The following is a 25,479-nucleotide window of genomic DNA, read 5'->3' on the forward strand; positions in this document are numbered from 1 at the left end:
ATACAAATCTGGTAATCATTAGTTTAGATACAAATCTGGTAATCATTAATTTAGATACAAATCTGGTAATCATTAGTTTAGATACAAATTTGGTAATCATTAGTTTAGATACAAATTTGGTAATCATTAGTTTAGATACAAATTTGGTAATCATTAGTTTAGATACAAATCTGGTAATCATTAATTTAGATACAAATCTGGTAATCATTAGTTTAGATACAAATTTGGTAATCATTAGTTTAGATACAAATTTGGTAATCATTAGTTTAGATACAAATCTGGTAATCATTAGTTTAGATACAAATCTGGTAATCATTAGTTTAGATACAAATCTGGTAATCATTAGTTTAGATACAAATTTGGTAATCATTAGTTTAGATACAAATCTGGTAATCATTAGTTTAGATACAAATCTGGTAATCATTAGTTTAGATACAAATTTGGTAATCATTAGTTTAGATACAAATTTGGTAATCATTAGTTTAGATACAAATTTGGCAATCATTAGTTTAGATACAAATCTGGTAATCATTAGTTTAGATACAAATCTGGTAATCATTAGTTTAGATAAAATTTGGTAATCATTAGTTTAGATACAAATTTGGTAATCATTAGTTTAGATACAAATTAAAAAATCTTTAAGGGAGCTCTATCCCAACAAGGTTTTATTGCTAGGGGGCCATTCTGTAAATTAAAACCACTTTGATGCATTTGCAAACTAAATCTGTAAAATCTTATGCCATCTATATAGGCACCTAGATAACTGATTAAATTAATAGTGGGAGAATGTTTTCCATTCCGTTATTACTGACAATATCATGATGATTATTGGCAAGTGAATGATAAAGAACTGCATTTGGTACTTTTACTTAAAATTCTAATTTGTAATATACTTAGTATGTAATAATTAGAATCACAAGAATGCCTTATACATTACTATTTTAGGATTTTGACCAGAGTTTGATATCTAAAGGAACCGGAGCTGAAACCTGTTATAAAAAAATTTGGAACTGAAGATGGCCATTTTTCTTCTGGCTTCCAAGGCCTGCATTTAACTTGTTTATATACTATTTTGAGAAAAAGATTTTGTAAACACAAGCTTTAAAAAAAAAGTTCAAAAAAGCAAAAGTTATGAATAATTTTTTCTCAAACCTGTATAAAAGTTGCTTTTAGCAATATTTACAATAAAATCTTAAAACAATCAAACTTTTCTTCCATTAAAATCAACAATTTTAATGGTAGATGAGTTTAGTTTTGCTATACACATTGTCTAAAGAGTTTATACAACGGCAAATTTTTTATGAAATCAGTCTATTTTTATGATGATAAAATTGTTAAAACAAAAGACTTTTTTTATTAATTAGAGTAAGAGTTTCTCTATTTATTGTCAATTTTGTAAAATTAAATGAATTGTATTATTTTTGATTTATTTAATCTGACTTTCAATTCCTTTTGAAACTGATACTTTATTTTTTTTTTTTTTTAATTTTCTCTTTATATTTTATCAGTGGTAATATTTAAATTTTTTAAATCTTAATATTTATTTATTATATAATTGCCTACCAAAAAGATTTTCATGAAATATAAAGTAATTAAATGAAATAATTAATGCCAAATCTGATCTGGTAAAATTTTGACCAAATGAGTAAGAAAAGTATACCTGAGAGCATTAAATGGCAAATTGTTGGTTTAAATAAACAAGAAAACCAATTTAATGTTGCTAAAGTAAAGTTAGTCAGTGTTTCAGAGGGTTGCATTCAAAATACATTAAGAAAGTTTATAGAAACTAAGACTGTCAAAGATTCTTTAAGGTCTGGTAGGCCTTCAAAGTAAACTAAAATACACAAAACTGTCATTTTTCTCATGATCTGATCAAATTCTAGAACAAGTATTCATAATTTAACCAAAGACTTCAATGTTTCCTTAAGGATTGTACAAGGAAACTGTGAGAAAGATGATACTCAACAAAGGCATATGATCATATATCACCATTAACGAACCACTTTTGACCATAAAACTACTTAAAAAGATTGAAATAGTGCAAAGAAATTATAAAATGGTTTGTTGAAGAATGGTCTCATAAAATTTTTAGTGACGAGGCTAATTTTTGAGGTACTAAATTGCAAAAAAAGGTGTATGTTAAAAGATACGAACATTAGAAGTATTCATCTTGCTATGTTATACCACGGTTACAGGAAGGCAGAGGCTCAGCTGGAATATGGGAATGTATTTCTCACATAGATCCAGGTCTCAGAGATATATATACCTAAAGAATCAATCAACATCTCTACAAAGATATTCTAGAAAAATGTTTAAAATAGTCAGCTCTATTTTTTGAAACTAATGTTTAAAATAGTCAGCTCTATTCTATGGAAGAAGTTGAAGTTGGATATTTCAATAAAATGGCACCACTGCTCATACTGTACATTGAATTCAAGACTGGTTCAATGAGAAAGACTACAAAGTTATTTGGTGTGATTGATCGCCTGATTTAAATCCTATTGAGCATGTATGGAGCTGGATTAATAGAAAACTGTAAAAGATAAGTTAACTTCAGTTGAAAATCTCAAACAGCAGTTATCAGAGATTTGGGCAGAATTACCAAAGGACTATTGCATGAAATTGATTGAATCCATGCCTCGCCACATCGAATTATGTATAAAAGCAAAAGGAGGATGTTTTAAATGCTAATTTTTAATAAATAATAAAAACAGTAGATGATAAAAATAATAAAAACAGTAAATAATAAAAACAGTAGATGATAAAAGTTTTAAAAGAATAATAATAACACAATAAAAATCATACTTAAGGGAAACATTGTACTTCCTTCTGTAATACTGTTGAGAGACACACCATAAGGAGGGATGCTTTGGTTAAGGTAAATGAGAGAATTTGATGCAAATACTAACACACCACCTTAAAGAAATGAGGATCTTAAAATTATCATTTAGAAATTAGTCATCTTTTTACAAATATGATAGTAACATATTGCTACCATATTTTTCTAAATATGACAGAAACATATCACTATCATATTTTTCTCAATTTAAAATAAGATTTCAAAAAATGAAAAAAAAAGCTTCTATTAAACTTATTTCAATGATGAAAATTATTATGATTTTATAAAAAGAATACAAACTTTAATTGGTTTTCTTTTTGCTTAAATACTTTTTTCAATATAATTTTCTATAGCATTAAAACAAAAAATTTATTTCTTTTATATTGCTAGTGATATGTTAATACATAAGTGATTAAATTACCAAGTGGCTTCTCTATCGGTCGCAGCATATGGCAATCAAAAGGCAAATTTGTAACTGACCAAATTACTGGATGAACTTTTTCTATCATGTTAAGTGAAATAGCTGAAACACAAAATGTGTCTTGGCGCACAGCAACTCTTCTGCAAATAAAAAAAAAAGTTATTTAAATTGTATTTTACTTTTCATAAAAATTTTATAAACATTACAATTATTATATTAATCATTCTACTAATTATTCAATTAATTATTCTAATAATGAACTTCTAGATAATTTTCAATAAATGAATTCCACAGATAAGAAAATGATGTTGATTTTGGAAGTTTATAACAAATTACTTTCAAAGTTACAGATAATTGCAACCTTTAAATATAGAAAAGAAAAAACAGTACTAATATACCAATCTATAAGCCATGACTTTAGGCCTTTTAGAATGAATCAAAAAGTGAATTCAATTTAGACATCAATACCATATGTAAATCTAGTGGACTTATACACCACCTGGATTTATGTTTTAGAATTTTTAATTGCACTTTTTAAACTTAAAATCAAAATTAGAAGATCACTTTTATATGATTAAATTACTTACATGGTTTAAGTACAAAGAATATTTATACCTTTCTCTTAATTTGATTAATAGTCTGTGAGTGTGTGTATTTGTGGACCCATAAAAATTACTTCTCAACTACTTAAGAGAGATTTCGTTAAACTTTTTAGTAAGTTACTTAAAATAACTTGCATTACTAATAAGTTGCTTCATAAACCCTGACTATATATGTAGAGGATCTAGAAGCTATTTACTTGATTTATAAGGGAATTGTCTACAGTGTTTTTTAAACACTGTAGACAATTCCCTTATATTGCAAGTAATTGTCCTTGTTTTCAACCCTTTAACACAATATATTTTAGTATTCCCTGCTGCTCCATCAGCATGTTAATCACTTTAAAACCACTACAAATTTTTTACTCATATTTTTCATGTTTTACATTCTTTATAAGTGGTTTAATATTATCTTAGGTTATAGACAGCCAAACTTAGCTACTACAAAAATGAACATATAAAATTTTTTATGTAAATTCTGAAGTTACATTACACTAGATACAGGGTGTAAGTTATTACATTAGATGTAATACAGGATCAAAGAAAGAAATCAAAGAAAGATCAAAGAAAGTGCAGAAGATTGTAAAATTTACATTTTTAAGATAATATTGAGTAACATAAAAATCAAAACAAACACTTCACTCAGTTATTCAAAAAATGGTACTTCATTAAACAACTGCATCAAGTGATGTTCCCATATTTAAACTGTAGACAAAAATAAACAACTAAAACTTTTCAATTTTCATGATGAACACTAGCAACATCAGTGTAAATACTTAATGCTTTTTCCTCATGAACTTTCCCATAACTAGTAACTTGTGTTGAAATCCATCACTTATAGGATAACAATTTTTTTTATAAAAACTAATTCTGTGATAGTGCTTGCTTAGAAAGGTGTTGTCTTTAATCATGACAATTCCTAACCACATTTCTTTGATGAACTGTTGAAATTGCAAGACCTAGGATTGGAAATTTTGTTGCATTTGCCATATAGTCAAAACTTCTCCAGTTACATTTGCCATATAGTCAAAACTTACCACTCTCTGACTATCACCTATTCAAATCACTGCAAAATTCCCTTGATGGAATTAAGCTGACTCCAAAAGAAGCTTTGACTTAACTCAGTTTTTTATTCAGAAACAACAGATAATCTTCATATATGCAAGCATATTAAAAACTGATGTAGAAGAGACATCCTTGTCAATTGTTAGTCTAGACATATTGATAGCAACTCAGAGGCAGAACATAAAAGAAAGGAAGGAAGAAAAATTGATGATTTTACCATGTGAGGAACTTAAAAAGAAGATTGTAGATAATGATTTCTACCTTTTATCTTAAAGAGATGTCATAAAGTATATTGATGTCTTAAAGCAACTGGTTGTATTATTGAAAGTTATGTTTTTATCATAATAAAGAAAGAAATTCATAAAAACATACCCACTAGAGGTTTGTACAGGTTCATAGAGAAACATCAATGTTGGTTCATGATACCCATGGAGAAATTGTAATTCAGTTATATTTAACAAAGGCTGTTCAAGTGAGTGAAGATCAATCATATAACTTGGGAGCACAGATTTGATATGTTCTCTAATAAAACAAATTGAACACACAAAAAAAAAAAGAAATTAATACACTAAGAAACTAAGAAAAATATATGAAAAAATATAAATATAACTTTATTACCCATCATTCAGCTCTTCAGTTTCATCAAGTTTTATATCATGTTTAAAGGGAAGAACTACTAAATGGCGGTTATAAATGAGCATACATGCACATCTTTGTTCAGGATCAACTCTTACCAATGGTAAATAAATATTATGAGAAAGTCCACCCTGTAACGCAAAAACAAACAAATGTTTTTAATTTTTCAAACATTAAACTAACTAATCAGAGGTTGATAACAAACTGAAACAACATACCTTAAACTCATCATTCTCAAAGAAATGCATAGAGTCTGTTTTTAAATCATGATTTAAAGGATCATATTCCACAATTGAAAGCTGTTTAAAGAAAGTTTAAAGTTTTCCAATTTTACTTTAACAACAATATTATTTTAAAGAACACTACTATCTTAAAAACACAACTTTAATTGTTTGGAAAAAAAAAAAAAAACAGAAAAATTTTTTTCATGAAAAATAAACAACAAAATTTTATTGTTTATAGCTCAAATCATATACATACATACATACATACATACATACATACATACATACATACATACATACATACATACATACATACATACATACATACATACATACATACATACATACATACTTTTCAAAATTTTTTAGTGTAGATGATATGATCTTATTTTTGATTTTTTAAATTTTTTTTTATCCAGGAACATCTACACAAACAAGCTTAATGAAATGTTGCAAGAACGAGAAACAGATGCAGAAATGGTTGCAGAGTACAAGTACCTAGAAATGTCAAGGGCTGCATGAGTGCAATTCACAAAAAGATAGAAGACTATATGAAGGAACATAAGTGGAACTTGTTCAGTGAACTTTAGATGAACTTGATTTAGATATCATTTGATATAGATTTTTCTGGCCTTGTGCAATCTGCCATTTAAATTTGTTGAAACAGATGGGTTTTAATACCTCATCTCAAGGTTAAAACCAAAAGCAAACAATAAAAGTGAGTAAAGTTTCAAAAAAAAAAAACTTGCAAAGGTACAGGAAAGTCTCAAGTATGAACTGAAGAAAAATTGGAGAAGAACCTAACTAATGTCAACAGAGTTGGACTTACCACAGATGGTTGGAATGCTATAAATGGTAATAATTTCATTTCTCTCACTGTCAGCTTTATAACAAAGGAGTTTGAAATAAATAGATTTATGCTTGACTGCTGCTTTTTCAATGACTGACATAGCAGTGATAACATAAAGAAGAAATTTAATTACATGATTTCACAATATAAAGTCCTCAATGATGTGGATAAGATCTGTATCACAGACGCTACTCCTAACACCACCTTGGATATAAGAATAAAAAAAAAAGTGACAACTTGAAGGACAACATGGTTTGCATGGTACATGCACTGAAAACAGCACAAAAACAGCTGCTGAGAGAGAAGAGTATCAAGCAGTAAAATCAAAAAATGCAAAGACATGGCAAGAAGACTTCATCAAAGTGGTGCTGAATTGAGAGAATTGGAAAAAATATGTGGAAGGGCCAAAGTGGATTATCAATTTGCTATTCAACCAGCAATAATAGTAATAATAATAATAACAACAATAACAATAATAATAATAATAATAATAATAATAATAATAATAATAATAATAATAATAATAATAACAATAATAATAATAATAATAATAATAATAATAATAATAATAATAATAATAATAATAATAATAATAATAATAATAATAATAATAATAATAATAATAATAATAACAACAACAACAACAATAACAACAACAACAACAACAACAACAACAACAACAACAACATAATGATAATTATACTGCTATTAAGAAATAGACTGAAATTTAAAAAAAAAGATTAAAAAAACCTTTGCATGTTTAAATGCTAGTAACAAGGAATCTCTGATGTTACTACCAAGCCGAACAACTTGCATATTGACTATATTTCCAAACAACGTAAATGAAGCTAACAGCTCCAATCTTCGTTTTACAAGGCAATCTAGAAATCAGCTATTATGAGTGAACCTGAAAAAATGTTTGTATAAAAACCAACTGCATAGAAAATATTTAAATTGTAACATAACTCAAGAGCAAACCTATTTTAGATTGGTGTTCTCCTTCAGTTACCTTAAAAAAAACAGTAGATATATACATAATAAAACTTCTAATAACTATAAAGCTTTTTTTCTGAAGAACTTCTGTGTAACCAGAGCTTACACAGAGTTTCAGGATTTTATAAGCATGACTCTTAAAATCTTCAGAGTTTATGAAATAATATTTCAGAAATCTAGTTATTTTAGGAAAATGTCTTTAGCAAATTTCTATAAACCAATCAAATGATATTGCATTCTATACTACTTAGGGTTATCCAGAAGTAATGATATAAAGAATTAAAATAACAAAAGAGTAACTATGTTATCAATTAACAGCTGCATTTTCTCCAGACTTCTCCAACATTTTTACCTACTCTTCTTTGGCTATTGTAACAACTATCTCTGTAATATGCTTATCTAGACTTTGGAGATGTCATTCAGGTGCCAAGTCCTTTAGGTATAGTGGATGGTTGATTATTGCAATGCCCTGATTGTTCAGGTACTCTCTGACAACTTTTGTAATGTGAGGTTTTGAATAGTCATGCAAAGCTTTCATGTTTTTGGTACCTGCTTTTGATTATTGCTCTTCAATGGCACTATCAACAGGCTTGAGGCAGTATTTGCTATATGTTTGAGCACTTATGTTTTTTCCCTTATCCAGGCAGTGGATCAGAAGGGGCCTGAATAAACAGTTCTTGGGGATTCTCAGACACCCACCCATTTGCCTCAAGTATATCCAGGATTTGTTATTCATGAAAACATCACACAACTGCCATCAATAATGTGTTTAAATTGATTAATTCATCTCCTAACAGTCACCTACAAAGAAGCACCATCTAGGTATGCTAAAGCCAATTGGTATGGATTTCCTTTACTGATTTTCCCAGTTAATAGTGAACCAAAACGTACGCTTGATAGAATTTTTTCTTCTTTTATTTTTTAAAAAAAAGTGTTTTTGCTGGAAAGCTAACATGTGCATTCAAGTTTCAAAATAAAGTTTAATATGCTTATTTTGAACATAATTAAATGCTCTACATCATATGATGTAATATTTTGACAGAAATATAAGCAAAATCATCATAACTTCTGGATACTCCTAAGTAAACAATTAACTTTTTTAAACTTTATTTTATTATTAGAGCCAAATGTTATAACAGACATTAGGAGATTAATTCAGAGACCATATGACAACTTGGTGCAGTTAAAATAGCTTTATTATTTTATTAAAACATGCATATTTTGCTACCTATACTAGAAGTTATTTTAGTAGAGTGTATGTAGTATGTTCTTTACTCAAAAATAGGGAAATCTGTACCTGCAAATTAAGAGTATTGTTGCTAATTACATGATGATTATTTTCATGTTGACATTGATTTATTTTATTTTGCATTAACTTAAGCATATTATGTAAAATTGTAACATTTACCATCATATCTGCATCACATAATCTATAAATATTGAGACGCTGTCCACCAGCTGTAACTAGATTGATTTCTCTGCTGTCAAAAAAGTAACAACGAACAGCATGATCAACAACAGTTGGTGGATGAATTTCCTTGAAGATTGAGTGCATTTTATCATAAATGACTCATGTATATAATTAACTGGATAGTTTCTCTAAAGAAAAGTAATAATCAAATAATATCTTATCAAGAATGTATACAATTTTTAAAATACATAATTAAAAAGCTTAGCAGCTAAAACTTTGAGCAATTTTGTATATGTTTTGCACATTAAAAGAGCAACAACTTTTTGAAAGAATCACCACATATATCTTTTATAACATCACAGTAACAATAACTTATTATCAATGGCTAGCTTTGTTAATTACTAATAAAATGGTATATGATGCATATGTGTGTGATAACTTGATATATTTTGATTCTTAAAAAATTAATAGCTGTTTTTTGTTGTTGTTGTTAATGTTTTTTAAACAAATATATTTTTAATATTTGATCTTGAGTATAAAAAAAGGAAAAGAACAAGTAAAACAAGAAAAATAATTAAAATGTTAACAAAAAAATTAAAATTGTATATATATAAAAAAAACATTTACATAATTTGAATATTTTTAATAACTTTTCATGAATTAAACAGAAAATTTACATTATCTTTTTATTTGCAAATAAAATGTTGTTACACATGCAATATATTTAATGATAGAAAATAATTACAACTACAAAAATATTTTTATTTTTGAACATAATTCACTTCTTTAGGTTTTTTTTTTACTTATTTAGCAGTAGTGATCATTTTTAAAACTTTTAATTGCTGAATTTTGAACTGCTGTATTTTAAAATATTTACATGAATATCATTTATGAGTATTAACAATTTACCCAAAAAAAGGAAACATTTTAAAAAAAGATGCCAAAATTTATTAAAAACTTTTAGTAAATTAAGGCTTAATTTTCTTACAAACTCATACTTCTAGATTTTATCATAAAACAGTTATGAATTTGCTTTAAATGGAAGAACTGTTTTATCACCATTACTTGTGCTTTTTTTCTCTTTTATTTTTTCATGGTTGATTAATTTTCATTAATTACAAAATTAGGATGGCTAGCTCCATTGCCATCACTCTAATACCTGCAAATCCTTAAAATAAAAGAAACTTACTTCTGAACTAACTTTATTTTATAAGATTTAGTTTTGACACATTGGATGGTATTTTCTATTTTACCACTTGAAAAATTCAAGACAAGGAGCTAAATAGAAGTTTTTATAAATATAATTAACCTACTTTCACTATTTGGGATATTATTCAATATCCAATTTCTGAGAAAACAAAATTAAGTAATATATTACACGGAAGCATAATTAAATATATTATTAGCTAAATTATACATAATTTTTCTGCTTCTTTAGTAATTAAATGAGATATTTATCATAATATAAGACAATGATCATTTAGAATACTCATGACTATGTTACAAGGAAAACTTATCTATAAATTTGTGTACTTGATTGAAGAAATAAGTTCTTTAAAGAAAGAAAGAAAATTGAATCCTTTAAAGAAAAAAAAAAAATTAAAGATCAGAAAAATTCCTGAAGTAAATCCCTTTTTTTTTTCCCCTTTTTATATTTTGTCTTAGTCGAACGAAGAGAATTGTAAGAAGCTACGAGCTCTTCTTACTTTTTGGGATTACCCTAATTTGCACTCAAATGCGATATACTTATTTTGTTCTCATTTTCTGACTTCATTTTTCTCTTTAAAAAAACCTTTAGTATAGTAACTGTTCCTTAAGCAAGTTTTGGTAGTTAACTAAACTAACAGATTAGTTAACTAAACTACATTGGTAGTTAACTAAACTAACAGGTTAGTTAGCCAAGTCCTAAGCAAATTTGTTTGTTACTTCACGTGGCGTACCTTAGCGAGACAATGAGATGAATTTTGGTAATAAATCACTTTCTGTAATATTAAAGATAGTTACTAAATAATGACCAACTGTCTTCTATTTTGATCTATTAATTGCTAATTAAATTGTAATTCAAATTACATTATAATATAAGCAGTTCTGTCAAGAAGGGTGGGCTGGTGGATATATTTCCCTAGGCCCACGCTGGGTAAAAGGGCCCACCAATTTTTTTTTTTTTTTTTGTTATTCACAAGACCTTTGTTGATTAAGATGTGTTTTTTGTAAATAGATAAATTTGTAAATGTATACCTTAGTTTAAATTGGAAAAAAACTTTTATAAACTTTTTCTTAGCCATACAAAAAAACCAACCCGCCCCCCCCCCCCCCCTCAAAAAAAAAAATTAAGCTCTAAAATTTTTTTCAGGAGAGGTGTCGACCGAAAAGCCTACCCAAAAGCTTCTTGCAGCCATCTCTAAGCTCCAGAGACCCACTGGAGTATGTTGGTCATGTTAATTCTTTTGACAGGCTTGGATATAACTGGTAATAATCAATTAAAATGTAAAAAATAGGTTATTATATTAACGCAATACAAAGTAGAGAAAAAGTGAATTACTAACAATGGTAATAAATTTGATGAAGAGATGGTGCAAATATTTTCTTTAGTTGCTGTTAAATTTAAAATTTGTTGAAACTTTTATATATTTTTTAATGTTCTCAAATTGCCAGACCAATTTCTATGCTTGTGACGCTTTATGGAGGTCTAAGAGCTGTTTTGTCTCATAAAAAAAAACTATTTTAAATATCCAAACAAACTAGATATAACAAAATAGATATTAAACACAACCATATTTCATATAATTTAAAATATATTTAGTTTTTAAATTCAAAATAAGTTTCAAAAATGACATTTTTTAGTGCAAAAAAAACACACGAAAGTTACCAAATACATTCTAACTAACATTTATTTAAAATTTAAAGAAAGATTAACGATATTTATGGCTGCTTAATTGATTGCACTACCACTAATAACAATAAAGGTTGTATTAATTTTTTTGATTTTACTTATGAAAATAATTATTGAGCTTTAACTATGTCTCAGTAAAAAAATATGTTATCTGTTTAACAAGTTCTTGAAAAATTCAAGATTCCTAAAAGCATTATCAGAGATCATTAAAACTATTTTCATCCCAAAAAGTACTGGAAGAAATATTCACGGAAGAGGAAAATGTAGAACTACAAAATTGGGTTAAAAAAAATTTTTTTTTAAACTTTGTTGCGATCTTGATCAATCAATTAATAATTACATTTTAACTGTATGTACTCAATTTATGATTTGTAAAAACATTAGCACTTTAAATTAATCTTGGGAAAGTTTTTTCTTACTCTGTGGCTAATAGTAGACGCATAATCTATGATAGTGTGGTTTTGTAAAACTTGTAGGACTTTACAGCTAGGGAACGTTTTGTTTTTGTAAACAAATCTTTATAGCTAGGGAGTATTTTTTTATCTTTGTAGCAACCGTGTTTTTTATAAACATGTTTTATTTATTAAGTAAAATAAAAAAATTAGCTGCAGCTCATGCATACTAAATGTAAATGTTTTTTTTTTACAAGAGTTCGTACTATACTTAAGTTTTCATTACTTGTTGTTTTTTAATGGCCCCAAGCTCCAGGCCTCCACAGATTTACGAGACCTGTTAGTGCAGACGGCTTTGACTTCTAGCAGAGGATATTCCGTAGAAGAGCGGTTGCTTTATGTGCTGATATGCGTGCATTACTGTTGGGTTGTCGTATTTCTTTTGCGACTTTTTTCGCTCCTTTTAAAAAAGGCGTGTTAAAACTATATTTGTATTTGCCATATTTCGCTGTACCTTTTGAGAAAGATTATAAGGCGGGGGAGTTATTTCGCAATCTCAACGAACTTTTCGGCGAAGGAAAAATAAGCAAAAACCAGTTGAAAGATGGTTCAAGAGGTTCAAGATGGATGGCACAAACCTTTTAGGTAAGTAAGGAAAGGGCAACTATCGGATTTTGACAGCCAGGTCCTATTGGCGGAAGCTCCGTCAATAATAAAATAGACCTGTAATAATAATTTTAAAATGACTAAAAAAGGTATGGCAAAATATAAAAAAGCTTAAATAAAATTTTTTTTCAAGGTCTAGTTTCATCCCAGTGGGCACCAAGATGGCTTATAGACATCTCAATAAAGTCTCAGACCGATGTCTAAATGCCATCTAAAAGAAATCTCAATGTTAACCCCTTTGAGACATCTGCATATTAGATGTCCTCAAGACACCTCAAATTAGTAATCTTAAAAACGGCTACTACGTTAACACCTCTTAAACGTCTGAATTCAGATGTATTTGAGGCAACTCAAATTAGTCATCTGTAAGAGTACTACCTATCAGATGTCTTCGAGACACCTCATACCAGTAATTTTGAAGACGGCTAATTTCCTTTAAAAAGGTAACAAAGACATTAAATGAATTGAACTAAATTAGTGTTATTTAAAATGAATATCAGATGAGTACTTTATATTGTAAAGATGAAAAGTATATATTTCAAAAACATGCAATACACATATAATAGAAGGTACAAGGCAATAAAAACTAATTAAAACTTAAATATATATTTTAATATATATTGTTTTTTTAGTTCAGCATTCTTGCGTGCTGGAGCATTTCTTAAAATGCTTTGAGTTTTCTTGTAAAACTCACCTTCCGTTGTTTTCGGAAATTTATGTAGTACAGCATTGTATATAAAGTGGTAGATTTTCGTATCCGCAAATTTAGTTTTTCTACTTGTTCTTTTACCAAAGCCCTGCATGTTCAAATTAGCCATTACCTCATTGCTTAGAACACATTTCATGATATTTTTGGTACAGTCTTTCCATTCGCATCCACCCACTTGGCGAAGTTGCATCAGCTAGAGTGAAAAACAATTGGTTTAGGCTAAAACTTCACCTTTTTTTTTTTTTTTTAAATAAAAAAATGATCTTCTCATGTATAACGATTCCATTAATTGGGCTTCAAACAAGAAAAGTCTAAAATTTATGTTTACACCATAAATCCCCTAAACATTTCTTTGCTGTTTTTTTTTTGCTACTATTATAAAAGTAATTTTATCTTTCGCTGTGTAAAATCCAGTTAATACTTAAATAAATAGAATTTTACATGTACTCTTAGGTGCCTAATAAACGGAGGGCTTATTAATTTTTTTTTTCCACTCCCCTGAATTTATTAGGCAACTAATAGTATACATGTATCTATTAAAGAATTCGTATTAACATCCTTACTTTTTTTGATACAAGTGTGTCATTTGAGAGGTTCTTTTCAAATTCCATAAACTCATCGGTCGTGTTCACCATGTCTATATCTTGAATCAAGGAGCAGTTAATTGGGCTGTTTCCAACTCTGCCCCCGTTGTTGCGCGCATCCAACAAAGAACCTTGCGTTGAAAGTAAAGAACTGAGTGCTTGAAATCTGGAAACCAAAGAAAATATATTTTAAACATGGATCACTATATAGTTACAAATTCCAAATCTTAAAGGTGAGTTTCCACTCATCCGTTTTAGAATGAATAATTTTCAAAATTAAATTGCAAACTGCGCATGCTCACATGATTAATTTTCCCATCCCTTTCTCTTTCCTATTGCTAAAACGAATGAGTGGAAACTCACCTTAACATAGTGTTTACAATCTTTTCAAACTTTTAAAAATTGCATCAATTTGAGATGAACTGTTTTTTAAGAAACACTAAAACAAACTAAGCGAAAAATAAATGTCATACTTACTTGATTTTGACATGGGTACAAATTCCTTATCTTCCTCATTTTCTAAACCATCCTCAGACATGCCTTCTACAACAAGAAAAAGTCGTACTTTAATCAACTTAAAAGAAGCAATTTCATAAAACAGTGTTCAAGGAAAACTTAGTTGTTACTTTTAAAAGTAAAATGGTACCTGCAGATACATCAAAATGGGGTTTCTTTTGTTTTTGAGGTATCTTCTGGCATACTTCACTATCATCACTTTCAAAATCAGAAGAAATAACAGGTCTTTTTTTCTTGCGTTCTTTTCCCCTTGATTGATAAAGTGCAGGTGGTTGTGGTAAAGCCACCCTCTGATCACAGTTTTCCTCAACCTTTTTTTTGTCATTGCTACTATCAGCTGCTTTAGTGTAGTTGCAGGTCATGCATTATTTCTTGTCAGCTAGAAAAATAAAAAGTTGTTATATGTTGAATATGTTGAACATATGTGCCAACAATCTTCACCATTCACAAGAATTGTAACCTGTATGGTTTGTGATCCACTTCAGGAATGAACAAGCAGGTGCATCACAAGCAAAATTCTTCAAAAAAAGAGAAAAACGTTTTTCATTTGTAATAACTGTTCCAGTTAAGTTTTGAAATTCTGCAATGAATTCACTTAGAAATTCATGCACACTATCTGGCTTACTCTTACCAGAAAACAAAAAAATTATAAAACTGTCAAGTTAACCAAAATATCCCAATATTGGCCAAAACTGAATTCCAATGGACTTGAAGAGTGGTAAACCATCCACATTTATGTATAAATCAATGCTATCATTATTATTTAAAAACTCTGGATTTTCTAGCATGCACTTTTCCATACCTGCTTACATACCAAAATGCATAAAGGTATCTCCACATTTTTCTATTTTATGGGTTGTTCTAGGAGTTTTTAGCAAAGTTCTTGAGTCTTTAGGCAATGATGGGTGCCCATTCTTTCTCAATATTTTTAGCAAACCATTTTTTGAATACACTGAGCAGTTATATCCACTGATGAGTCAACTTAATTCTATTTAAAAAGCACGTGCATCTGGAATGTCGCAATCAGAAGTATCTGATGAAGACAACACAGCTTATTCATATCCAAAGTCATTGCTATCATTAAAGACAAACTGTTCAATGCTATCACTGCTTTGACATAAATCATTTCTTGCAGAGGAATAATTTGCCTCAAACTCAAAATTGTCATTCCCAATATCGTGACCTTTTTTTCTGTTATGATACTTTCTCATATAAGTTCTCATGTTTTGTGTATTATCTTTCTGCCTTGGCATAATTATTTTTTAAAATAACATATATTCTTGAAAAAGTGTTATATTATTTTCACACACAGGTGTTATCAATGGAAAACCTTTTTTAACTGGTGATAAATTGTTTTTTACTAAACATTTTCAAATCAGTATAATCAGTGCTCGAAGTGAGGCGGGATGGGGCGGGATGCCATCCCGTTACCTTTTTAAATTTTGAAGACCATCCCACCTCTTTTTTTTATGCATATTTTGGGGTGGGATGCCATCCCGGTACATAATAAATTAATGGAAATTTTATTTTATTTTCCTCCTATAAATAAACTTGTAAAAACAATTTTAAAGAATTTAAATGAACTAAAGTCTCAGCTGTTATTTAAAAATTTGCGGTAGAAATTTCAAAAACTAAATCGATAATTATAAAACATTGTGTCTTTTCTTTTGTATTTTAAATAAAAAGTTACCAAGCAACAAAAAGCGACATTGGTTTTTTTTTTTCGATAAAGTATCATTAGTTTTTTTTGGTGAAATAAAATATAGTACACAGTAGATTTACTCAACATTAAATGTTATGATTTAAAAAAAATTTACTTATTTTAAATATGGGTAAATGGCTAGCAAGCGGAAGGAAAAGAAAGTTAAGCAGTGATAGTTCTAAAAGTAATTTGGAAAATGACACTGAAATAAATAAAGAAGTGACAGATTTTTCGAGTATTGAAACTTGCTAATCCTTTCCTCAATGTGATGGTATTTTTTTTCAATTATTTAAAAATTGGTAAATACAAAAAAATAAGACTTGTTTAAAAATAAAATGTTTAAATATATCATTGTTTTTTGATTGCTTAATGACGTTTGATGTGAAACTCAACTCAATATTTTATGGTGACAGTCTCTTAAGAATATAACGGACCTCAAGTTGTTTTTTTAATATAGGTTTTTTACTATAGGGATACTCTAGGGATTTATAATTCCTTTATTTAATCTACACAAAATACGAAATCTATAATTTTAGGATAGGTGGGATGGTGATTAGAAAATATTAAAAACCATCCCGCTACCTTTTTTTTCCCACTTCGAGCACTGAGTATAATAATAGTAATATGCATAAAAATACAGTTTAATAAATCTGTATTATAAAACTGTATTTTTATGCATATTACTATTATTATACTGATAATAAAATTTTAAATAAATGTCAATATTAAAAATTGTACAGATTAAAACCTTATATATATATATATATATATATATATATATATATATATATATATATATATATATATATATATATATATATGGCGCTACTCAACTTTCTCCCCCCCCTAATTTTATGATTGATTCTGATAGAGAATTTTATGCTGATTAAGAATCGTATAAAAACATGGGTCTCAAAATCAATGGAAAGTGCTCTAATTCGAAGTCAAAGTTGTAAAAAATCCCACTAAAAACCCTAATATTCGCCATTTTTTTTCAAAACGCTTTCATTTTTAACGAAAATTAATTACCGTTACATTGCGCAATAAACAGACCTGGTTTCCATAAGCCTTAGCATTATTATTTTAAAGTATTGTAACGAAAGTGTTATAACGAAATGAAATTAATGGAAGATTTCAAATAAAGATTGAACGTAGAATGTGAGAATGTAGAAAAATTTTTTTAAATTTATTACAAAAGTACATTACTTGCAATATAGTTTATTCTCTAATAAATCAAAAAACGGCTACTTTCATTGCCACAAAAAATTGCGCAAGATAAACATACTTTAACGACTTTTTTAACGTAAAAACCATGCTATTAATGTTTTGCTTTTGTCAGCTAAAAGATCATTAACTTAGTATTTTCAAAATGGCGAATATTAGGGTTTTTAGTGGGATTTTTTACAACTTTGACTTCGAATTAGAGCACTTTCCATTGATTTTGAGACCCATGTTTTTATACGATTCTTAATCAGCATAAAATTCTCTATCAGAATCAATCATAAAATTAGGGGGGGGGGGGAGAAAGTCGAGTAGCGCCTATATATATATATATATATATATATAAGCAGATTGAGAAAAAAATACTTAATATTTTTGTTATTAAATTATTTAAAATTTTTAAGCAATGGTGGAAAAAAATCATTATAAATAGTACTTCCCTGAATAATTTTTGAAAAGGATGTAAAGGTTTCCTGTTTTACATAAATGTCCCTTGTTCAATATCCTCTTATCATATTTTTCATCCATTGTTTTTTTATGTAAAAGATATTAAAAATATATGTAAAACAAAACATATCTAATAATAATAGACAAACAACAAGGTTTTTAAAGAAGATTAATGAGTAAGCTATCGTTAGGAAAAAGTTTTTATACTTGAATTGCGCGGAAGAAATTTCGTAAAGCGGACAATGACATCGTTTCCTTGAAATATTGTAAATACAGTTTGAGCGGTATTTTTACGAGCGTTTTTGAGGTATTTTGTAATTATAAATTGAACGCGAAACTTTTCTAAAGGAGAGTTATTTAGTAGAAGAGAAAATGTAGAATTTCAATGTTGTGTTCGCTGCGAGAAAGCTATAGTTTTAAAACGCTTTTTTCATACTCTGAATTATAATTGAAATATTTAATCCGATAGTCATATGTTCACGATCAAAGAGTCACTTGAATATATATAATATTATTATTAAGTCCAATGGTGGAATTGGGTGAACTAACAAAGAGAAGCAAAATATTCATCAAGATAAATCAGACTTCCCTCAGCTTGGGTTCTTAATGAAGTTTCATGAACACCTTATTATTAATAAAAACTTGAAAACATAAGTTTCTTACCTTCAAGTGTAATAATAATGTTAAATCCGATGGTTACACACAAACACACAAAACTAGCATTTAAACTATCAGGATTAAAATAAAAAATGTATGAGATCAAGCATTAAGTAAAAAGATGTATGAAATTAAATATTAAGTTAAAAAATATATAAGATCATGCACTAATGTTTCATGTTTTAAACTATTATCGTGAAAACTTATTTAAATGATGTAAAACAATCCCAATCATAATAAGCATCGGCGTTACCGCACCGTCGGTAAAAATGCGTAAAAATGCGTAAATTTGCGTAAAATGCGTAAAAATGCGTAAATTTGCGTAAATTTGCGTAATAATGCGTAAATCTGCGTAAAAAGCGTAAAAATGCGTAAAAATGCGTAATTACCGCGGTAATTTTGCGTAAAAATGCGTAATACGCAATTTTACCGCATTTATCACTTTTTACCGCACTTATCACTTTTTACCGTTTTTATCACTTTTTACCGCTTTTTATCACGATTTACCGCATTTTATCACAAATTACCTCTTTTTTTGCTGATTACCGAAAAACTAAAAAAAGATACTTTAAATTGCTTTTTGTATTTCTATTAGTAAATATTACATTTATAGTTTTAAACAAACAAGTTATTGATAAAAAATTAATCATCAGATATATCATCATCTGTCTCTAATAAAATGTTTGCAAGCTCAGATGCTCTGTACTTTTTTTTCTCATTCCCCTTCCAATTCGACTTCATTATATTACCTAATTTTGCTTTTTTGATTCTACTTTGATTGTGCTGGAGTGTCATTGGAATAAACAAAGAGACACTTTGAGTTTGGTCTTTACCTTGAGTCACTTCATACCCTTCTTGTTGAGCTAGAGTCCTTTGACTCTCTTGAGTATCTAACTGTAGCTGTTGTTGCTTATTAGGTTCAGGACCAGTTTGAGTATCTGATAAAGTTGGAGAAGCCTTTTCAAGTGCACCTCTTTTTTTAGTTTCAGTTTGACTATGTGATTTTCCCTGTTGGTGAGTCTTCTTAGTTGGTGGTGTGACATGTGGTAATTCATACGGCTCTTCTTCGCAAGTTTTTTCCCAATCGTTGAGGTTAGAAGGAACCCTTGCGTAATTTTGACTCACAAAAACTAACATGCTAGTGTTTTCTGGTTTTACATTATGTCTAAAATCAGTAACTGTCCTACCTCCTACTGAAAACATTCTTTCTGATGAAGCAGAAGTCACAGGTATAGCCAAGTAACTTCTAGCCAGACCAGCTAGCAAAGGTAACTCATTTTTATTTTGCTTCCACCATTCTAAAGCATCCACATCCCTTTCAGGTAAGGCCATAGTCTGATACTTTTCAAATTCAAGCATCAAGGGTGGCTTGAGCTTTGATTGGCTAGGCTGTGAAGTCCCAGGGCGATGCGCTGAAACCTGCCTCCTGTCTTTCAAAAACTCAAGGTCCACTGGATCCATAGTTTCGTCAAGATCTGATGTTTCTAGCGAAGTATGATCATCAACCAATGACTCGCAGAACTGGATTGTGGTTGGGTGATTGTCAACCAATTCCTTGATGGCGGCCTCCCTCCCTTCCTCACTGTTTGCAATATTTTTGAGTGTATATCCTCTATAATATGGGTGCAGAAGTGAACCCACATTATAGTATTTGACTCCAACGCCATAATTAGGTAAACCCTTCTCAAATTCTTTCATGAAGTTGTGTAGGCACTCTGCAACTTGAGGGTCACGCTCTTCAATGTCATTTATGGTTCTTTTGCAAAGCAAGTGGAGATTTAGGGTGGAATGCAAGAACCGAACTTCAAATTTGAAGTCGAACTTCAAACCTAAAGTGCGACTTGAGCGAATGCACAAAGCGAACTTCAACTCAAGTCAGACTTGAAAACCGCTAAAAATAGACCGTTTTCAAGTCTGACTTCAAACCAGACTTGAGAGAGCAAAAATTCCTTCCGAATGCAAGAACCCAACTTGAAATTTCAAGTCAGACTTCAAATCTCAAGTCTGACTTGAACGGAATGCAAGAAGCGAACTTGAACTGAAGTCAGACTTGAAAAACGAGAATTTTTGAATTTTCAAGTCATTTTTTCAAGTCTGCTCCAGACCAATCTTGAAACCAAACTTGAAAAAAAAAACAGACCGCCATTATCATTTTGCTTATGCGTAACAAACCTTTACTATTACTATATAACTTATTACAACCTTTGCAAGTATGAAAATGAGTTTTTAACAAGCAAAAGTAGTTACTTGGGCATATTCACCTAATTTATTTAGAAGGTTACATTGTGAAAGTATATTTTTAAATGAATTCATTACAGAAAACTGAATATTAACATTGCGAAAACGTGTGTCTTTTAAAACATCCTGTAACTCGTATGTAATGATTCAACATGTCATATTTTGATGCCATTAGAAATGTTTATTAGCTTTTTGAAATGTCGAACATCCTAGCATTATAAAAGGCTGTTGATTAAGGCACATTTTTGTGATACAGTATAAAAGTAAATTCCATTTAGTAATAAATAGTTGCAGTTATACAAAGAGGTGATACGTGTAAAAGGAGTAAAAGAGAGTTCATGAGAAGTAGTTACAATTACATGAAGTATTAAAAAAAATTTCTTTTAAATGTTCAAAAATGAATCGGTATGAGCTGAATTTTAGAAGAAGAAGAAGAAAAAATAAGCCAAGTCACATACCAAGGTTTATTATTGACAGAGCTAATCCTTTAGAAGTTTACCACGGTATAGAATTTAAAAGGTGCTACAGATTTTCCAATAAAAACCTTTTTAATATTAGCTAATGACATTATTAACAACAATGTTAACAATCGAGGGTGCCCTCTTTCAACTGTACAACAACTGGCTATTGCATTTCGGTTTTATGCTACTGGTTCATTCCAAGTGAGTAGATATTCAAGAAATGGTATCAGAAAATGGCACCTTCTTATTGTAGATTTTACATTACGTTTTTAAATAACAACATTTTATACCAACAAATGATAATATACTTAAGTAACAATAAATAAACTCTCTTAGAGAATAACAGGAGATTTGGAAGAGCTGAAACTCAACTGTCCAGTGGTTTAGAACATTTCAATTCAAATGGCTAACAAAAGATATCAGTACATAAAGTTTCCAACAGAAGCTGATTCTTTGATAATTCAGCAAAAGTGATTATAAGTTTTCATGGATATCTGATTTTGCTATTTCATACAAACTTCAAACTTTTCTTAGATAAAGAAAATATTTATATTTATCAACCATTATTTAGATTTTACCAAATTCAAAAAATCCCTTTTTTTACCGAAACAAAAAGGGATTTTTTTTTGAATGTTGTTCATGTTTCAGGTGATTCTGGCTATCCTTATAAACAATATTTAATGACACCTTTTTCTAACCCAAAAATGAAAATGAAATCAGATACAATTACAACTTGAGAAGTACACACATGTTGAATGTTGTTGTTGAATATTGTTTTGGTATATCAAAAAAAAACAATACCCTTGTCTTAACATTCCCTTAGGAACAAAACTGCAAAATTCCATAGCTATAATAATATCCTGTTTTGTGCTTCACAACATTGCCCTTCTACAAAATGATTATTGTGGAGGCAATGAAATACAAAATAGCAATCAAGAATGTGGTGCTAAAGCATTCACTAAAGATATTTTTGCAGAAACAAAGCAAAAGTCAAATTTCAGACTTATTTTTTTAAAAAAAAATTTGTGTCTGATAATGGATAAAGGGTGTAATAACAAAAACATTATTTTCAAATATTTATACTACATAATATTTCAAAAGAATTACATTTTATATTTCAAAATAGTATTATATATGAAAAAAACAATTTCACTAAAAAATAAAGTGATAAATTAAAACATTCCAAAAGCAATTTGGATCTGATATTGTTAGAAAATAATAATCCTCACATAGAATAATTCTGTTGTGTTGCTTTTTTAAAACTTTGTGAAAATTTTAACTGTGAAAATTTTCACAAAGTTTTGTTTGTATTGTTGCTTTTTCTGGAGAGAGTTTTTTTTTAATATCATCTATTTCTATTTGTTTTTGCATTAGTTCTTTATCAAGATCATGAATTTCATTATATTGCTTTTTTGTATTTTTTTTTATTAAGAGATTTTTGTTTAACGTTAAACTTTGTTCTTTTTCATGTGTTAATGAGCAAGATGCTATCAATGGTTTTTAAAAGTTTTCTTTTCTGTTTCTATAAGTGGCCCAATAATTTCAGAAGACCTGTCTCCATATGTGATCTCTATTGACTTACATATGTAAATGGTATACTTACATATGTAAATGGTATATATATGTGTACCTACACATATATATACCATATATATATATATATATATATATATATATATATATATATATATATATATATATATATATATATATATATATATATATATATATATATATATATATATATACACACATAGTATTATGTAGTATTAGTATTGAGAAAACTAATTTTGTTTAAAGTAATTTTCTCAGTATTTTTAAAAAAAACCATTATTTTCATTAAAGTATTAGTAAAAAGATAAATAAAAATACATTGTAGTATAGTATCATCCCCAAAAAGCGTCAAAATAAGATTCTGCATTTTCTAGAACATTTGCATGTATTTTAATTCAAATGGAATCTGTTAAAATGGAGAAATCAAGAGAAATTGTCTTGATCACTTAAGTGGTACATATGACCAACCGTTGTTTACCAACAACTTAGGATTTGGAACTGAAAGTGCCAAGATGAATTTATTTTTCTGATGAAAAATACATAGCAAGAACTTTTTTTTTTTTTACTGTTATTAACTTTTTATTTAATCGTATATTATACAAATATCATTACACGGAATTTGTTTCAGTAAAAGGTTTTTCCCGTAAAAAAAATCCATTACCGCTATTGGTTGCGAAGTGCATTTTCCGATAAACGCCCTAAATTCAACGCCTCGACTATTTTTCAAGTTCGACTTTCTCAAGCACGAGCTTGAAATTTTCAAGTCTCGTTTACGCATTCGCTCAAGTCAATTTTTTAAGTCTGACTTGACAAAGTCGAACTTGAGATTTCAAGTCGAACTTGACTCAAGTTCGGTTCTTGCATTCCACCCTTAATATGTCTTTTTGAACTTTATGCATAGCCACTAGATTTTCAGAAGACCAGGAATCAGAGCATCGCTTACATTCTGCCAGAAATGGTAAAATGTTGTAAATACTAATAAACTCTAACTCATCCGGAATCAAACTTTGAAGATCTGGTTTGTTTAGAGTTTCTAGAGCAACCAGTAAACCAGCCTTCAATCTGAGGATTGACTTAAGCATCATAAAGTTAAAATTCCATCTTGTTACAATTGGCTGAATGATCTTTACTGGTTCTATATTTGCTTCCACGCACGCTTTCTTGATGTCCTGCCAGTCTAATGAACTTTGGTGGGTCCTTTGAGCAAGTCCTTTACATTTCTTAATTATACCATTGATTCCTTCTGATTTTTCTACAGCCTTTGTTAAACAAGTGTTGAGCAGATGATCGGCACAGGTTAGATGATCACTGATCTCTTTGCTTTCCGTGATTGCTTTCTTCATGTTGGCTGCAGCATCAGTAACACCCACTTTGTAAAGGTCTTCCCTCTGAAGACCAGGAAATTGAGAAATCATGTGGTCTATTCCTTGTGCAAGCAAAACCCCTGTATGTCTCCCAATAAAGTTTTGGAAATCCAAAGATAAGTTTTTGAGTTCAAAGTCTTTGGTAACATAATGCAATGTAAGGGAGACGAAGGGATCACCATTTCTTGCAGTCCATCCATCTGTAGTGAAAGCTGCCATTTCGCAATGCGGGATGTCTCTCTCAATTTGCATTTTTACATCACGTCTTAGATTGCGATAAATCATTGGTAGCTTGAATTTGGATAAGGTAGTTGGACTTTTTAGGTTGGCTAGTGGACAAAGATAATTCAGCAGCATTTTGAAGCCAGCAGTTTCAATAACGTGAAACGGGAGGTTAGAGAGAACTAGTGAAAGGGTTAGGATGGTATCAAATTCCAACTGTTGAGCACTTTGTGAAGGCCACTTTATTGTTTCAGTAAAGTCGTCCATTTTTGTTTGGTGACTTGATGATGCATCATGTGGGAGGTTATCAAGCCTTTTGTTTTTATTAATAGGACCAAAATATCTTCTTATGGTACTGGACTTATCAGCCTCTGCCTGAGCATTCCTCTTTTCTTGAAATTTCTTCTCTTTATTTTCGTTATCGACTTTTTGCATCTGGTAAAAAGATAGCGGATTGCAGGATCTGAAATAAAATAGTGGAATTATATACCCAGTGGGCACACGGCGGAATAAAGACGTCTTATGTACGTTCATTTCACGTCCTCTCGATTTAAAGACAATCTGAACCTTAACAAAGCGTCTTATGAACGTCTTTTTCTTGTCCGTCCCGAAAATGTAACGAAATAAATAAATTGATCGCTATTACTTTTCACGACCTTCTTTGAACGTTTTATAAACGGCTTTTTCGCGGCTGCAAGTGCGTATAAGCATGGATTTCAAAAATGGCGATTCTTATACTTGGATCCAAGTATTTTTTTTTTAAATTTATATGCTACCTTTTTATGTTTCCTAACAGTTACCTAAATAGAGATTGT

The 25,479-nt window shown here is 29.3% G+C and overlaps 3 protein-coding genes across 6 annotated transcripts in view; all 3 read right to left on the reverse strand.

Moving 5' to 3' along the window:
• Positions 1–11,132, reverse strand: part of LOC145193802 (cleavage and polyadenylation specificity factor subunit 1-like) — a 39,165-nt gene extending 28,033 nt beyond the window's left edge. Inside the window, exons 1-9 of one of the 3 annotated variants that reach the window (XR_016445861.1) lie at positions 10,979–11,099; positions 9,036–9,226; positions 7,613–7,643; positions 7,385–7,515; positions 5,779–5,859; positions 5,543–5,691; positions 5,297–5,446; positions 3,261–3,400; positions 2,806–2,916 (exon numbers count right to left, since the gene is read on the reverse strand). The gene's annotated coding sequence lies outside the window, so the exon portion shown is untranslated. The other 2 variants (XR_016445860.1, XM_090069554.1) reach the window with 2 other exon arrangements.
• A 2,591-nt stretch (positions 11,133–13,723) lies between these two features.
• LOC149881064 (uncharacterized) lies at positions 13,724–16,519 on the reverse strand. 2 transcript variants are annotated; one of them, XM_090069578.1, is made up of 5 exons: positions 15,259–16,519; positions 14,929–15,177; positions 14,760–14,825; positions 14,262–14,448; positions 13,724–13,891 (listed from the first exon to the last, which is right to left on the reverse strand). In XM_090069578.1, exons 2-4 carry the CDS (start codon positions 15,158–15,160, stop codon positions 14,348–14,350), a joined length of 399 nt encoding a protein of 132 aa, XP_089925704.1. In that variant the 5' UTR covers positions 15,161–15,177; positions 15,259–16,519; the 3' UTR covers positions 13,724–13,891; positions 14,262–14,347. The 2 variants fall into 2 exon arrangements, with proteins under 2 accessions (XP_089925704.1, XP_089925703.1); XM_090069577.1 differs by having other exon boundaries at positions 14,929–16,517.
• Positions 16,520–19,434: 2,915 nt separating this feature from the next.
• On the reverse strand, positions 19,435–20,597 carry LOC149881065 (uncharacterized). The gene has a single exon (XM_090069566.1). It carries the CDS (start codon positions 20,521–20,523, stop codon positions 19,468–19,470), a length of 1,056 nt encoding a protein of 351 aa, XP_089925692.1. The 5' UTR covers positions 20,524–20,597; the 3' UTR covers positions 19,435–19,467.
• Positions 20,598–25,479: the final 4,882 nt, after the last annotated feature.

This window comes from Hydra viridissima, unplaced genomic scaffold, assembly GCF_058129835.1.
Source record: "Hydra viridissima isolate aposymbiotic clone 2 unplaced genomic scaffold, HvirCarnegie_v1 scaffold_12, whole genome shotgun sequence".
Lineage (NCBI taxonomy): Eukaryota > Metazoa > Cnidaria > Hydrozoa > Anthoathecata > Hydridae > Hydra > Hydra viridissima.